Genomic DNA, 17,437 nt, shown 5'->3' with positions numbered 1-17,437 from the left:
TGTGGAAACATATTAGGAAGGATGGGAGAGTTTTGGCAGAAGAACAATGTGTGGACGTTTACGAATAAGTGAAGAAAGAGAGGAATTCAAAAATGTGAAATTTGTGCTCCAGTTTGCTGTACACTCAAAATAAAAGAATTTAATTCTCACTCATCTCAATACTGTTGCATTTGGAATTTAAATTTAGGCCTCAATTTTGCATAGTAGTTGGAACATCTATATTCTTAATATCTTATGGTCCCTCGTGAATTTCTTTGTGTAAATATTTTGCTCTTTTGTTACAGAATATGCTTGCATCTGGCAGAAGTCAGCGTCAAGGGAAAACTTCATTTGTTGAACACCGGACGTTTCTTCATCTTTATCATAGCTTTCATCGTTTGTGGATATTTCTTGCTATGATGTTTCAGGTTTGCATGTTGATATCTAATGCTCATTAATGTACGGGGCATCTCTTTGTTGTTAATTCTTGCATTTGTTAGATGTTTTTTTCCCCCTCTACGGAATTCTCTCCCACCCATCCACTCTGTCTCTTTCACTAACTAAATCTCTTGATGTATCTATTTGCTATCTATTTGTTAATTCCTTGTCTTGCTCTCTAATGCTAACTATGGCCAAGTGGAACCATGTATATTACTTTTTTTTGGTGTTTGCTAGAAGTTGAAAGAAGAAATAAGAAAGAAAGGAGAATAAAGATTGTATTCTTTTTTTTAATACAAACATAGGATACCTACATGCTTAACATAGAAAAGTAAGACAAATTATATGGAAATGTACTTAATGCAGATTACAATAGTAATGACAATAAAATTAGAAACAAAATGACATTAAAGTCCGAGAATAAAATCAGATCTGGAATTAAGTGAGTTTCCTTCATCAACACTCCACGTCAAGCTGAGGCAAAGATATTTCGCATGTCCAGCTTGCATAAGCTTTTATGAAGAATGCTACTAGACACTCCATTGGTCAAAATATCTGCAAGTTGTTCTCCCTTCACCTCAGGCATACAAATTAATCTTGCACACAATTTTTCCTTGATAAAATATCTATCAACTTCAATGTGTTTTGTTTGATCATGCTGGACTAGATTATGTGCAATGTTAATTGCATCCTTATTGTCGCAATACAATCTTATTGGATTTGCAGAATCATACCTAAGTTCTTTCAATAGTATTTTTAACCATAATACTTTACGTGCCCTATGTGCCATAACCCTAAATTCAGATTTTGCACTTGAACTTGCAACCATTGACTATTTTTTCCAAAGCTAGGTAGCTGAATTTCATCCCAGAAATGTGCAATATCTTAAAGTGGATCTCCTATATGTGACTGACTCAGCCCAATCCACATCTATATAGGACTTTATTTTCAGGTGATCATGTCGAGAGAACGATGACCTTTACTCATTGACGATTTTTGATAGCAAAGAATTCTAGAAACTGCTTTCATATGAGACTCCTGTGGTTAATGCATATACTGGCTCACTACGCTAACTGCATAGGCGATGTTTGGAGGTGTATGCGATAAATAGATTAACTTGCTGACTAATCATGGATATCTGCCTTTATTCACTTGAGAACTATATCTCTCTCCTAACTTCCTATTTTGCGCATTGGGCTGCTTCCTTGAGTAGATCAAGAACAATTTTTTGCTCAGAGATGAATATACCATGTCTCTATCATGCTACTTCAAAGCCCAAAAAGTAATTTAAGCTTCCCAAGTCCTTTATCTCAAATTCGTTGGCAAGATATTATCTCAACTTTGGTAATTTTTCATTTTTATTTCAAATCAGTAGTATATCATCTGCATAAATAATTAGAGTAATTAACTTTCCTTGTGAAGAACATTTGAGGAACAATGTGTTATCACTCTGCTTATGGTCACATTTCTGCATGGCTTGAGAAAATCTCTCAAACCATGCTCTAGGAGATTGTTTTAGCCTATATAGTGCATTCTTTAGTTTACACACTTTACTGTTGACTAAAGAACCTTGAAGTCCGGGACGGACCTCCATATATACTTCTTCTAAGTCTCCTTGAGTAAATGCATTCTTAATTCTACAAAACTATAAACCTCCTAAAGCTTATTACACATATCTGCCCCATAAACCTTAGCATCCATTCGGCCCATATCTTTTATACCAAACCAGCACCTTATTGCCTCGCCGCTCTGCTGTGTGCATTGTAGCACCCACTTTAAAAGTCCTATAGTAATCCCGGTTCTGATCTCCATCTCCTTTAATGAGCTCTTCCACTGTCTTTGACAGCCACCCCATACTCATTTTGGCCAAACTCATCACTCGGTGGACATCTCTGGTCGTCTCAGCAAAACGAATGCCTATGTTCCCAATTTCAGATAAAACTTCAAAAGCTTTTGCTTCGACATAGAAATAACCCAAATAACCCATCATTAAATCAACAAAGTAGTAACGCCACAAAATCCTCATTGAATGACGTCAGAATGTGCCTGCATGTGCCGATAACCCTCATGGACAAGACATGGTTGTAGCCCCATTTCAATCTTATTAATCAACGAAATCCAGATAAATAGACAATATGAGAAGGATCCCAAACATTAGAATGAACAATAGCGAATGGTTCATTATTATTATTTTTTTGCTACTTGCACAAAATGATACACAAAGGTGTTTAGCTAGTTCACAAGTACCACATTGAAATTGACAAACATTATTTTGAGCAAATAAAGAAGGAAAATGTGTTGCAACAAAGAAAAAAGGATGGCTTAGTTTGCAATGTTCGAGAAATTATTGCTATGGAGTCATTAGCCCATGTGATGTGATAAGCATGTTTGAGCCATGGCTAGCTTCTTGAGTTGAGAATTTAGGAAGTAAAGACCATCCTTCGGGCTACTACTGCCAATCATCTTCACCATGGCTAGGTTCTGGAAAAAACAGTAATGAGAATAAAAAGTAACTGGGCAATTCAATCAGTCGTAGCGCAAGCAATAAAGAATAGATTATTGGCAAGATTAGGTACATGTTAAACAAATGAAAGAGACGTAGATGGAGTGATGGAGTGATAGGGATTGAACCTTTGCTAGACATAGATAATTGGATTCGATCAGCTATTTTAACTCTTTCTCTGCCTAAACAAAGATGATATGAAGAGAAAAGATATGATAAACCAGTCATGTGGTTAGATGCCGTCGAATCAATTATCTAGAAATCATTAGATTCGGCAATATTACCAATGGAGTTTTATTCGAAGGTGAAACAAAATTACCTGAATGTGCAATGGAGGAGGATGCAATGGTGGGTGGTTTCAGCTGTGACATAAACCAACAGAGTTTTTCTAGCTCTTCCATGCAGGGAGTCACGCAGTTAGGTGTGGAAGCTCTTGGAGTAGGTGTTAGATCAACTGTTGAAGAGTGATTAACCTGAGGTCTGGTAACACCACCAGATGACAATGATCACAAAACAACTAATCATTCTCATCCAGAGTCGCATCCATTGTATCATGACTCCTAGAATCTCTTATTCATGTATGGTGGGATGCAGATACGAAGGTAGATCATTTCTGGTAGAGAGAGTGGAGCATGGCCCCTTTCCCTAGATTTGTACTCAAAGTTGATCATATTCAAAATTCAAATATGCAAAAAGGTCATATATACAACCTTCTTCCACCATTTTTTGAAGTTTCACCACCGCATTTGCTGTTCACACAGTTTGAAAGTTCTGATAGTGATCCAGTTCCTGCCACAATGCACAAAGCTGATGAAAGTAGGTTGCTACAGATCAGTCACCTTGAGATGTTCCCTGAATCCAACGTTTTAGTTTGTAGATCTGTGCTGCATTCCCCATTTCGGAATAAGTTTGAGCCTTTGCATCCCAAATTTCTTTTGCAGTACTAAGAAACAAGTATCTTTGACTAATCCACCCAAGTAGCTTTGATACACAACAATCAGACTCAACAAGATATCAAAGATCTAGAGTAAACTTGGGAACACACATCAAAATAAATGCCATACACAACATAAATAGAGGAGTGTCGTTGTTACATGTTGTTTAGGTCTTACTTGTGATTTGCTTCCATGCGGTACGATTTATTGTTTCCACCTTTATTAAACGATGTATCATTTGCTTGGTTCTGAACGGTATGTTGTTCTTTTGGGTACTAAACTGTCTTTCATTTTAGCACACATTATGACCTCCCATTTAGTGCGTCACCTAGCTATCATCTCCAATTCGCTTTCACCGATTTACACCTTTGCGCACCAGAGTCAAGTGAAAAAAGAAAATCAAATCTCCAAAAACTTTTAATGCGACCTACAATTGTATCTTGACCAAAAGAACACCGCCACCGATAACCTCCAACAACCTTTGACAACTGTGGGTGATCAGCCTAGATGGTTTTGAACAACACCCTAGGCCTCTCCCCCTATGTTGACGTCCATATCCTTATGGCTGATTTTTTTTAATAAGTAATGTTGTATATCAAAAGTGCAAAGGAGCGCAACCTATTACACAGGAAGTATACAAGAAAATGCTGGAAAAGAAAAAAAAATTAAAAAAGCCCTAAACCCGCAGAACAGGCTCTAGTCCTGCCTTTACCCCAACTAGAGAGATTGCCTCCAACATTAAAATTAATGGGAGCATTTCAAATTTTTAAGCTTCCTCTTCCCCTTAGGTTTAGAAGTAGAAACCCCATCTTCAAGATACCGACCCTCTTCAATGGCAAAAAAAAGATCCAAAAGTCTTTTCGCGTCACCCCTAAAGACAACCCCATAATGGTATTTGCTGCCATCACACTAAGCACAAACGTGGATTATCCCTCAACCCCCACCTCTCCATTCTCTCCATTCCCTGTCCCAGCCAAAGCACCCCAATTTGAGGATTCACCCTCCTCGAGGACGGTACGAGCCACCGGCAGGGGGCTAGCAGAAAAAACCCGAAAACTGACGAGGATGGAGGCTGTAGGAAGAAGATTGGCGAGCTTGGGTGAGCTTCCCTTGTTTGGGCTCGGCTCTTTTAAATTTTACTCGAGCTCGAGCCGAGCTTAAGGACGAGCCAAAAAATCGAGCCCGAGCTCGAGCTCATAATAAGTCGAGCCGAGTCAGCTTGCGAGCTGGCTCTTATATTTAATTTATTTATTTTATTATAAATTTAAACTTCAAGTACTTTTAAACGGCTCAAGAAGCTAGCTTGCATATGAGCATTTGCTTAGCCTGGCTAGCCGAGTATGGAGCCTGAGTCAAGACAACATGACACTTGGTTTCGAAGAGAGAGGATATGCATTTTTTTATAATAAAAGGATGCTATTAGGGAAAAAAAAGGTTATCAATTTTTAATATTAATATGAGCAACTATGTGAACAACTACTAATTCGAGACTTATACGAGCTGCTCACGAGCTTAACCGGGTCGAGCCGAGCTTGCTTTGTTTAATATTCGAGCCAATATTTGTGTTCATGAAATACCTCATTTAATAATTGAGTCAAGCACGAGCTGAACTTATACAAGCCGATCCCGTACTCGCTCGCGAACGGGTTGCTCGTTTAACACCCCTAAGCCTAAGTGAAGGCAGAGAGATAGCTCTGGCACAGTCGAAGAAGGCAGCCCAAATTTTCAACTTTTTTTTTGATGAGTAATGTTGATATAAAACAAAAGCGCAGAGGGGCGCAACCCAAATATACGGGAAATATAAATAGAGAGCGCCTAAGAGGGAGAAAAATTTCCACCTTATTAGCCTCCGACGAAAAAATGGACACCGACGAAGAACCCATCCCCGACACAGCCTCGACAATCGTTTTGAACCCATCAACAACAAGTTCAGACGCATGCGAGTAACTACCCAGAACAAACCCATCCAACCTAGCATCAACACTTGCAAGTCTTGATGTTAGGAGCTGTATAACTTCACATAAATTTTCTCTAGGACTCTAAACCAAATTGAACGAAGAAGAAAGAAGAATAAGAGAGTAGAAATATTGTATTCTTCTTGATAATGGAACCATATGTCGTCTACATGCTTAAATAGAGAAGTAATACAAATTATTATGGAAATATTGTTAATTCACATAGTAATGTCAATAAAAGCAGAGTATGAAATCAGTTCAGGAATTAAGTGAGTTTCTTCATCAACACTTACGAAATCTTTTGATGGTAGTTGAGAATACTAACCAAGTATCTTGGATGTATCTAACCAAATGCTGGTTGAGAACTCTAACCAAATATCATCAGGAAATTGAAAATGGTGGTTGAGAACACTAACCAAATCTCTTGATTTATCTATTTTCTCTTTTTCATGCTTTTAAATGCAAACTATGGCTAAGTGGATCCATGTATATTACTTTAATGTGGTGTGTGCTAGAATAAATTCCCAAATCAATGTGCCTTTTGGCTATGAATGTAGTTCAAAATCCTCTCTTACTTAAATATATTTCTTAGCTCGACTTTTTTCTTCTTCTTATTCTATGATATTTTGAATCTTGATTTTCTACTTTTATTTATCTATGAACATTATGGTTACAAATAGGCTACTATTTAAGACAATGCTTGAACTGTTGTCTTGGACATATGTATAAGAGATGTGGGAGTATGTGGATCATCTTTTTGTACACTGTGAGGTTGCTAGGTCTTACTTGGGTAATGCCTAAGAGAGTAGTTGACTTGTTCACTTGTTGGAGAGGGCTGAGTGGCAATCTCCACAGTGCAACAATATGGAAGATGATTTCGTCCTGTCTTTTGTGGTGTATTTTGGAGGGAAAGAAATTATAGGAGTTTTGATGACCACGAGGAGATGATGGTAGATTTAAAGTCCTTTTTCAATACTCTTTTTCACTGGGGATTTTCTTTAGACTTTCCTTGCGTGCTCTATTTTCATCCTTTTTTTATCGTATTTTTCTCTAGTGAGATGTTCATCTTGTATACTTTCTGTATACCGGAGATTGTGCTTTTTAATGATATTTCGATTACTTACGAAAAAATATATTTCAGGGGCTCACGATCATTGCATTCAATAATGGAGATCTTAATGCCAAGACCTTAAGGGAAGTTCTTAGTCTTGGTCCAACATTTGTAGTGATGAAGTTCTTTGAGAGTAAGTTTCACTTGCTGCCTAAATTTTTTTCGGTGATTTGTTATGTTAATCCTATTACTTTATGTTCATTTAGGTGTTTTGGACATTGTCATGATGTATGGTGCATACTCTACAACACGGCGACTGGCTGTTTCTCGCATTTTTCTCCGTTTTCTGTGGTTTAGTATTGCATCAGTCTTCTTATGTTTCCTCTATGTGTAAGTTTTTGAATGTTTCTCCATAACTTTATTTCCTGCTTGATGGTTTTGTTTCTCAGCTTGTCTGTTCATTGGTAACCTTTTTGATTGTTTGTGCGTCATACAGGAAAGCTCTCCAGGAAGAGAGTAAACCAAACTCCAAGTCAGTTATTTTCAGATTGTATGTTATTGTAGTTGGCATCTATGCTGGTGTCCAATTTTTCATCAGTTTCTTCATGCGAATTCCTGCCTGCCACCGTCTAACTAATCAATGTGATCGCTGGCCTTTAATTCGATTTGCGAAGTGGATGCGCCAGGTTTTTATTTCTTGTCCCTTTTTTTTTGTCTTTTTAAAAAATTTACTATTATTATTTTTTATTTCTTGATGCCTTCGTTCTTTTTCCATCATTTGTTGAATTTGTTCATGTTGATTCTTTTGTTGTTTGTTTGTTTGTTTATCAAAGGAACGGTATTATGTTGGACGCGGCATGTATGAGAGTACTACTGATTTTATCAAGTAATTTCTGAATCTCCTACCCTCTTTAATCTATATATTTTGTGGCACATTAAGAATTTCTTTCTTCTCTTTGGACTGCATGGTTGTTTGACCATCCCTTTGACATAGGCTAGTTAAAAACAAAATCAACTATTGAGATTTAAGTTGAAAAGCAAGGAAGGCAAAAGGGAAATTCTTGTTTATTGTTAGTGCAAGAACTATTGAAATTTTTGAAAATTCCAGTGAGATCTTGGAAAGATATATTGATCATATTCTCACGCAAAATTTGGGGGGGGGCATAAGGTAGACCACATAAAAAGAAAATTGGTGGGGGGGTGGGGCGCAGGGGCATAAGGTAGACCACATAAAAAGAAAATTAATGTAGACCACTTAAAAAGAAAATTGGCTTCCAATAATAGAGCCCTTCAGGCCACAAATTCTTCAACTCCATGGTGGATTTTGAAATCCTTTTTGGAAATATGAGAAATGCTTTCTTCTTTACACTGGTAATTTTGCAGGTATATGTTCTTTTGGCTCATTGTTTTGAGTGGAAAATTTTCGTTTGCCTACTTTCTTCAGGTTAGTGGCATATAACATGATTATTTTGGTGTTAAAAGAGTATTTTTTGAATCTGAGTCTCTTTTATTGGTTGTTGCAGATCAGGCCCTTGGTGAAACCAACAAGAACTATAGTAGGGCTGACTTCTATAAAATATTCTTGGCATGATTTTGTATCTGAAAGTAAGCCCCCATCACATATTTTGTGATACACAGATTCTGCATGGGTCCATATATTTTGTTAATATGTTGAAAGTAGATGTTTGTTTATTTCTTTGTGGGTGTGTTATATGTCGAATGCAAGTGGAATGTGCGAAATAGGTCTTCCCCTTTCTAGGGATCTCTTTTGGGGGTTATGAGAAAAACTCTTGGAACCCTTGACAATTCTTATCATATAAGGAACATCATCATGAGGTCTTGGTTTCCCCCTCAAAACTGAAAGGTTGGAGGAGCATAAAAATTTGGAGTGCTCTATTAATTTTGATGGTAGAGGCGACTGTTCTAGCTAGGGTAAAGGTGAGAGGGTGGTTTTAGTGTTGGGTCTTTTGTGGGTGTCTGTTTGTGGGTGGCTTGTTGTATTTTCGTTCTTTTGGGTGTTTACGGGTGGTTTTGGATGGGTTATCTTTGTTTTTCTTTTTTGGTGTTCCTTCAGTATACTCCCGGTGTACTAGAAGCGCCTTAAGCTTTTTATGATATTCATAATTACTTTTCAAAAAATAAAAAAGTTTACTATTTATTCTTTTAAATAAATGTTTGGAGCTTTGAAGATGTAGAGACTTCAAAGAGAGAGTTGTGGAAGATTATGTTCAACACTTTCTATACATAGGTAGCGACACGTCGCAGTTTGTTTCTAGTTTTGCAGATTTTTTGAATTTTGTTCTTTTTCTTTAGATTAGGGGTTCTCTTGTATACTCACTATGTATTAGGGTTGCGTCCCTCTGTGCTTATTTAATAATATTGAAATTACTTATAAAAAAGAAAAAAGAAAAAACTTATTGATTTGATTAAACAGATAAAAAAGATGGGTACACAACAATAAAAGTGGATCTTTATCATTGGTAGACTTAACGTTTTAACTTAATGACATCATTTTGTCTATTAAAAAAAAAAGGAAGGTAGTTTAGAAATTGGCTTCCATGATTTCATGATTTCTTGTCTCTTTCGTGTCGAGTTTCGTTTATTTGCTTTGCTTCTGATGCTAGGTTAGATCATCTTATGGTCTGTCATTTATGAGTGTGTATTTGACTTCTTAAGTAACGAATTTGAATGTTTCTGTTAAAAAGTATAGGGGTTCCTAACCTGATTTCCCATTTTCATCATTGATGCTGCTTGATCTTTAAACTGCTTTCATTTATTGCAGATAACCATAATGCATTGACAGTTGCTAGCTTATGGGCTCCTGTGGTGGCTGTAAGTTTGAATTCCTATTTTTCATATATTCTGCAATCCTACAATAATCATTTCAATTAAATTTTTGGTTCTTTTGACTTAAGCAATGTAATATCTGGGCTGCATGTTTTGATATTGTGTTCTTTTTCCACCTTTTTCTTTGTGCGATTCAATTTATTTTTGTGAAACAATTTAGTTCCAGAAGTCTTCCACCTGAAAAACACCTTCTGGTGACCCGGGTGGCATAGATACTTCCAGAAAGAGGCCATACCCATATTTGACACTCACTGTCTACTTGAATTTTTATTTGGACTGTATACTCCCAGATACATATTCGATACATCTGAAAATATTCACAATTCTTTTTGTCAAGGAGCTCCATTGAATATTAAATTGAAAAGGTTGGGATCAGGCTTGCTCTTACTTTATAATTCCTTGGTGATGAATTAGTCAATTAGACACAAGAAAATCAGTGAATTGATTTTGACTCAGGAGTATGATGAGGTTTTTAGTTTGAATAGTAGTTGCTTTGTTTCTTTTCTTTTCTTTTTTTGGATAAACCAGCTAGAAGCAGAAGGGAACAACATGCCCTAAATGTCAACATTGATATCCATCCTTTGATTGCAGGATAGATCCAAACCAATGGCTTTTATACTAGTAATTGTGGACCATAGGCTCCCAAAGCATCTGCTGTCCAGCTTCTCTGAATATGATCCAACTTTTCACATTTTCAAACAATGATACAAATTTCTTCTTTTCACAAGCATCCAAATATGCATGGGGATTTGAACCTTAATAGTATCAATTATAGCTCTAGAATCACCTTCCTTGTAAATCCTCTTAAGGCCTTTTTACCTGGAATTGGTCCCATTTTTGAGATCTTTGCTACCAAGTGGTTTGTTGGAGAAGAGTTCAGTTCATTTGAACTTTAAGGGCCTAATTGTAATTGTAAAATATTTGAATTTCATTTTATGTTATTTCATTTCATATCTTCTTAAGAGTTCGGTTCTTTTTTTTTTGGTTTTAGTATAGATCTCCAACATTTCTTTGGAAAATGATAAGCTGGTAACCTAATGTGGGATGTGCAAGATAAGTAACAAATAACTACATTAGAAAAATAGAGAACTCACAAAAAGATTATGTACTGAATTGAGGATGCAGACATAATGATGTGTCCCCCTCTCTAGTATCTTATATAAAATATCTCTGATTCAGAGTTCTGGTTTTCGGAAACTAATTTGTTGTGTTCTATCTCAACTTTGATTTCTTTCGCTGAGTGGTTTTTTTTTTTTTTTTTTTAAAATTTGTTTTTAGTCTCTCTCTCTCTCTCTCTCTCTCTCTCATTTATTTTTGTCCTATCCTTTTTAATTTTCCTGGTACAGATCTATCTTTTAGATATCCATGTGTTTTACACTATAATATCTGCTGTTTGGGGCTTCTTGCTTGGGGCAAGAGATCGTCTTGGGGAGGTATGTTACATTTTATTAGATCTCATTAGATTTCTTTTTTCTTAATGTGTTATACTTTCCTTTCATGTGTAAATATTATCTTTCTCCTATCAATCTATACTCATTTATGAGGGAGTTCTCCCATTTAGTGCTTTTCTTGAGGTAAAGCTTATCATACTTTTGTGGCCGAGCCATTCCTTAGGGTTGGGGGGGTGGTTCGGGCATCCCCGAAAACCTTTGAGTAGGGGTGGCTCGAACAACTTCCAAACACTTGAGGATGGCCGAACCTCCCCCTTTGGCCATCCCTGAAAACCCTTGAGTTGGGTTGGGACTTGGCTCGAACCATTCCCTCTGGTCTAAGAGGGTGGTGTGGCCATCCCCAAGACACCTGAAACTTTCATCGCCCTTGTTTATATGCTTTATTTTTTTTTTTTGGAAGCTTCACTTAACTCTTCTAAACTTTCATTAGTTTTGCAATCATCCCCTCAAAATTCAAAAACTCTAAATTTAGTGTATCAAAGTTTAAAAAATTTGCAATCCCATCCCTCCCATTGGGGTTTGCGGTTGGACCAGATGGTTAATGGAGGGGTTTCTCTTCTTTTTTTTTTTTTGATAGGTAATATCAATATATTAAAAGCGCAAGGGGCGCAACCCATGTACACAAAAAGTATACAAAAGAGCCCACAAATACAAGCTTTAAACTGAAAATGGCGCACATAATTCTAGGAATTCCGCAAGCGTTGAAACTTGCAAAGAATGCCACAATACTCTCCATGAGAAAAGCGTTTTGAGCACCCTTTTCTTAAACTCTATAAGTCCAATTTCACGGTCCTCAAAATTCCATGCATTTCTTTCTCTCCGTAAGCACCACATTACACACAAGAGCCATTCTCTAGATTTGTAGAACTGAACACTTACCCCTTTGCCCTCTCCAACTTCCCAAGCATTCCTTCATCCTACCCGGCATCACCCACGTAACATCAAACAGTTGAAGAACCATGTTCCATACCTCTAAAGCAACTTCACAATGCAATAATAAATGATCAATAAATTCACCACTCTGCCACTATAATGTTCTTCTTACGTAAATTGTCCAACGGTAATATTTTTCCCATCACCGCCGTCCATACGAAAAAAGCCACTCTCGGAGGATCTTTACTCTTCCAAATAATGGTAGTTTGAGGGTGTATGTACAAAAAGAATGTAGTTTGAGGGAGGTTAGTATTTTTTATCAAAGAAATTGAAAAAAAAAAGAAGAAGAAGAAGGTTTTGTACAGTTCCTATATTACAAAGTTCCTTCATCCACCGCCAATGTTAACTCTGTGTCTACCCCACTTCTGAAAAAAAAAAAAAAAATCTGTCTTTTACCATGAGTTGCACCCCAATTGAGTAGTGCTTTAAATGTCATTTTTTTTTTTCTCATGATCTTCAGATTAGGTCGTTGGAAGCCCTTCACACTCTTTTTGAGCAGTTTCCTGGAGCTTTTGTGGACACTCTTCATGTTCCCCTTCCTAACAGGTTGAGTTTTAACCCATTATTTGTTCTTTTGCCCTCAATAATCATTGATATTATGATTCAGTTGTTTGTGGACAAATATGTGTTCCTATGTTTATGTTGCTTTGTTTTGTTTTGCATCTGAATGCAATATGTCTTTTGCAGGACTCGTCGTTCTTCTTACAGTCAGGTGAGTCATCCATCAAAGACAAAAAGAGAAAAGCTTCTTTCATTGAAATCTTTATGGTGAAAGCTGCATAAATATATTTTATAGAGTAGTCATCTTTTCTTTGTTCAGACTGCAAAAGAATAATTAGACTTATCAGGAAGGCCATTTTTCATAAGTTAATTGTCAAAAAATAATTACAATCTATGTAATATTTGTCAAGGGTTCAGGGTTTCAAGTAATTTGTGGCTTCAAATTGATTTTCTGTATTTTATTTTTTGGTTGCCGAAAAGTATGCAAAATTGTTTTTACGTTTCTATATTGTCATTTTTTTTTTCTTATGATGTTGATGAAAGTATTATGCTGTTTGTCTTTGGAAGTCTGATTCCTTTATGTGGAACTCCAGGTTGAGGTCTAGAATCTGTCCTCCAAGTGACTGAAATTTTTTCTGAAAGCATAGTCTACATGACTTATTTCTTTAGATCACATTCCAGAATATAATTTCTTGTAAAGTAATAATAATGTTTTGTCTCTGAAGGATGTGGAGAAGAACAAGGTTGATGCTGCTCGATTTGCTCCATTTTGGAATGAGATCATAAAGAATTTAAGGGAAGAAGATTATATTACTAACTTGTGAGTAATCAAATAGTCTTTTTTTTTTTTTTTTTTGTGAGCAAAAAAAATAAAAAATTGTATTTGTTTTCACTTTGATAGTTTTTATTTCTATTGGCTTTTATTTACATAACTGTGAGATTTGCTCTACTTGCTATGTTTTGATGCCATCTTTTTTGGGGTGGCAGGGAAATGGAGTTGCTTCTCATGCCAAAGTATTTTGGAAATCTCCCCTTGGTTCAGTGGCCCCTTTTTCTCCTTGCTAGCAAGGTCGTTCAGTTGCTTTATATTTTTAATTTTTTTTTTTTTTTAGTTTGTGATTCTTTTTCCAAATGTGCATCTTCAACTATAATTTGAGTTTAATTCATCATAATTTTGTAGATATTTCTGGCTAAAGATATTGCCGTAGAGAGTACTCAGAGTAGAGATTCACATGATGAGCTCTGGGAAAGGATCTCAAGGGATGACTATATGAAGTATGCTGTCCAGGAGTGCTACCATGTGATTAAGCTTATCCTGATCAAAATATTGGATGATGAAGGAAGAATGTGGTTAGTTTTTATGAAAATTTCTTTTGCCTCCAATCTGAATATTTACTTTGTAATTTATGTGATGAAAGTACATATGAATCAAGAGGTTTATACTGTAGGGTCGAAAGGATATATGAAGATATTAATGTGAGTATCGAGAGGAAAAGTATTCATGTCGACTTTGATCTCAGTAAGCTGCCGCTTGTGATTTCAAGAGTCACTGCATTAATGGGACTTCTGGTTCGTATTAGTAAATCTTATCTTTACTTTTGCTTTAATTGATAAAAAGTATCATTCTTTCTTCTTGTTCTTTAGTATCTGATATATGGATACATACAATGTTTCATTGACTGTCGAATTGGTGAACACTACAACTAGAATGTTAGCTTCATTATTATTGCCTTCTAAGTAATAGCAGTTCTGTTTAACGCGTGAATGAGGAGGGTGAAGATGGGATTTTTGGGATTCTTCTATGTCGAAGCAAAATCATTTGAGCTCTGATACGAAGAGGGGAAAGGAGGTCTTCGTTTTGCTGGAAGGAGCAGAGGAACCTATTGTTCGGTTATTTTGGGCAAACTGAGCGTGAAGTGGCAGCGATCAATGCTGGAGTTGATAAGGGGAGAGAATTTGAGTGATTTTTATAGGTCGTTCAGGTCTAGTGATGTAACATATATTGCCCATATGCTTGCGAATAGGCATGGGAGGTTTTTGGAGTTATCAGAGTATGGCGTAGGAGGGTGGTGAAGTTTCATTGTTATACTGAAGGGACGTGAAGGAAGAGGATGGGGTGCCTGTGTTGAACAGATGAGGAAGGTGGTGAATTTTCTTGAGCCTCATAGTAAGCTTGGGAGCAGAGAAGAAAAAACTCAGGGTGGTTTTCGATAGTTGTTGCAGTTGGTGGAGAATGGGCAATGGTTGTATGCGGAGATGGTTGTAGGGAAGGGTCATGATAAAATATAAGACATAAAATATAAGACGTAGGCAGGGATAAATTGGGTAATTTGGCAATTCAAAAATTTCAATTAATGGACGGTTATGGTAAGAAGTATTTGCAGACGTTACCTGAAGATGGCAAAGATGGTTTGTACCATTGATAGTTGAGGAGGTGTTTCATGATTTAAGCACTATCAACGATGCCTAAATAAGTTGGAAGCAGAGGCCTGTATTCATCTGGGCACGGGAAGGGTGTAACAATGTTTAAGTATTTTAGAAGAGTTTGTAGGGTTTAGAGGTCATGGATATTTTAGTCATTGTAGTATTTTTTGTATAATTATTATGTGAGGCTACATGAGAAGTATCTAGTTTCCACTTTTTTTCTAAACTTTTCATGCAAATTACGACATGGTATCAGAGCAGGTTTAAGGTTTAAGATCCTTGTCTAATCTCCTGAGTTGTCTTGGTTTTCCTCTCTTTTTGTTGTGGAACTTCATGTCTGGTTGGGTCTCCCTTTGGTGGCAGCACGGCTCGTGTGGGCTTAGAGTCCACATAGGCAATGCCTTGATGAAGCTCTAAAAGAACTATAGTTGTGACCAAGAAAATCTCCGGTGTGGAAAACAAAATTGATTTGGTTTGTTCTTTGGAGGTGTACTTTGGTTTTATGTTTTTTTTTTTGGTGGTGTCACTCGGTAGTTTTCTGGTCGGTGGCATTCGTTGTGGTGAGCAGTGGACCCCTAAGCCTAGCAAGAAACGAAACTTAGGTGGGATGATTGGGTCTGGCATAGGTGCGGTCCACCCGCACAAACCCATCTCCCGGAGGGTTCAAAAGCACTCGGATCCGGTTTTCGCTTTGGGTTTTGAAGTTGGTCGTGAGTTTTTTTATCCAGCTGGTGGGTATGTGTAGGCTTCGCTGGATATCGACGTTCCTATTTTGGCAAAGCAAGGTGTTCAGACCTCCTTGGCGTTGAAGGGCTCAGATTTGGAGATTGTGGATTTGGTTGTGGGGTCGTGTTCTGCGTAGCGTTCTGTGGTGAAGCCCGCATGCAAGTTAGGTATGGATGCGGATCCTGCATCTCCCAAGCTGAGTTTTGATCCACAAGTCACCAACACTTGTTGCTCCATGTAGCTGAATCGAGCGATAAACCACCTGAACCGATTAAGAAACCACTTGAATAGGCCGAAAAACAACTGAATAGGCTAAAAAAGCCATCTGAACTAGTCAAGGAGCAAGAACCATCTAAAATTGTACTGGACTAAATTGAACCTACATGAACCATGCTAGAACCTCACAGAACCAGTTGGAACATGCTATGACCCAAAAGAAAACCACAACCGATCAAATTATGCTTTGTACTGGAGAGAAAACCACTAAACTGGTCAACAAATATACTGAACTGGAAAAAAACCTACTGAATCAGTTTTGAAAGATGCTGGATTGGTCTCAAAACATTCTTAACCAGCAAAGAAGATATAGAACCGGATGAAAAGGTGAGTAACCGGCCAAAAGCCATTACGAGTTGTGTTTATACGAGTTCAGCTCTTTTAATAAATGAGTCTAAATTTTTGGTCAAGTTCTTTTCGTTTAATAAATGAATCGATCCCGAGCCGAGCCTTAATCTTTTCGCGAGTGGCTTTGTTCATTTATAGCCCTAGTTAGAATTTGTCTAGTGGAGTCTTTTTTCTGCTACTCTCTTGGGATGATTTGGTTGAAATGATTTTGGGGTTCTGATGGGAGAGTTAAAATGTTCTTTAAGATCCTGTGCAGAATCAAGCTCACTCTTTTTGGATGTGAGGTAGTTGTTATGTTTCAGGGGTTGGAGGGGCCGATCAATATAATCATTTGAGTGTAGTAATTTCTCTAATAAAATTCTTTTTCTGCGGGTATTGATATTAATTTCTCTAATAAAATTCTTCATTTTTTTTTTCCAACATATTACTGGGGAATAGCTTCGATACTACTTATTCAATCTTGTTTTTTACACTGTACAGAAAGAGGTGGAAACTCCAGAGTATGAAAACGGTGCTGTTAAAGCTGTTCAAGATCTCTACGATGTTGTGAGACATGATGTTCTTTCTACTAACATGAGGTCTGTTTATGCGAGTATTTAGTGTATGCTCCTGCATCAGATAGATTTATTTTCCTTTTTCCTTGAATGTATAATTTTGATGCTGTGTTGAATGCATATTTTAGGGATTCCTACGAAACCTGGAATGCATTGTCAAAAGCAAGGATTGAGGGTCGTCTTTTTGCAAAGCTGAAATGGCCCAAAGATGCTGAGCTGGTATGTTTGGGAGGACTTGTTTTCAATTATCTTTTATAAAGAAACATCTGTTTTTACTTTCTTGATGAGATTGACTAATTTCGGAAGATATGCAGAAAGCTCAAGTCAAAAGATTGTTTTCGTTGTTGACTATCAAAGATTCAGCCTCAAATGTTCCCAGAAATCTTGAGGCCCAGCGTAGGCTGGAGTTCTTCACTAATTCCCTTTTCATGGAGATGCCGGTAGCCAAGCCAGTACGTGAGATGTTATCATTCAGGTCATACCTTTTCTTTCATGCATCTCTTCCGCTTTTGGAGG

The 17,437-nt window shown here is 37.0% G+C and overlaps 1 protein-coding gene across 1 annotated transcript in view; it reads left to right on the top strand.

Annotated features, from left to right (window-relative positions):
* The window catches only part of LOC132163716 (callose synthase 9), a 54,707-nt gene that overhangs the window by 18,977 nt on the left and 18,293 nt on the right, over positions 1-17,437 (top strand). Inside the window, exons 14-28 of the mRNA XM_059574087.1 lie at positions 285-407; positions 6,952-7,054; positions 7,128-7,251; positions 7,358-7,547; positions 7,695-7,747; positions 8,245-8,305; positions 8,385-8,466; positions 9,644-9,693; positions 11,055-11,141; positions 12,553-12,638; positions 12,780-12,804; positions 13,319-13,413; positions 13,581-13,662; positions 13,774-13,943; positions 14,042-14,162. Coding sequence (XP_059430070.1) covers positions 285-407; positions 6,952-7,054; positions 7,128-7,251; positions 7,358-7,547; positions 7,695-7,747; positions 8,245-8,305; positions 8,385-8,466; positions 9,644-9,693; positions 11,055-11,141; positions 12,553-12,638; positions 12,780-12,804; positions 13,319-13,413; positions 13,581-13,662; positions 13,774-13,943; positions 14,042-14,162 — 1,452 coding nt within the window. The remainder of the gene's footprint in view (positions 1-284; positions 408-6,951; positions 7,055-7,127; positions 7,252-7,357; positions 7,548-7,694; positions 7,748-8,244; positions 8,306-8,384; positions 8,467-9,643; positions 9,694-11,054; positions 11,142-12,552; positions 12,639-12,779; positions 12,805-13,318; positions 13,414-13,580; positions 13,663-13,773; positions 13,944-14,041; positions 14,163-17,437) is intronic.

The sequence above is a fragment of the Corylus avellana genome, chromosome ca10, assembly GCF_901000735.1.
Source record: "Corylus avellana chromosome ca10, CavTom2PMs-1.0".
In the NCBI taxonomy this organism is placed as follows: Eukaryota; Viridiplantae; Streptophyta; class Magnoliopsida; order Fagales; family Betulaceae; genus Corylus; species Corylus avellana.
The sequence above is the reverse complement of the archived record's forward strand: the minus strand, read 5'-3'. Positions and strand labels throughout refer to the sequence as shown.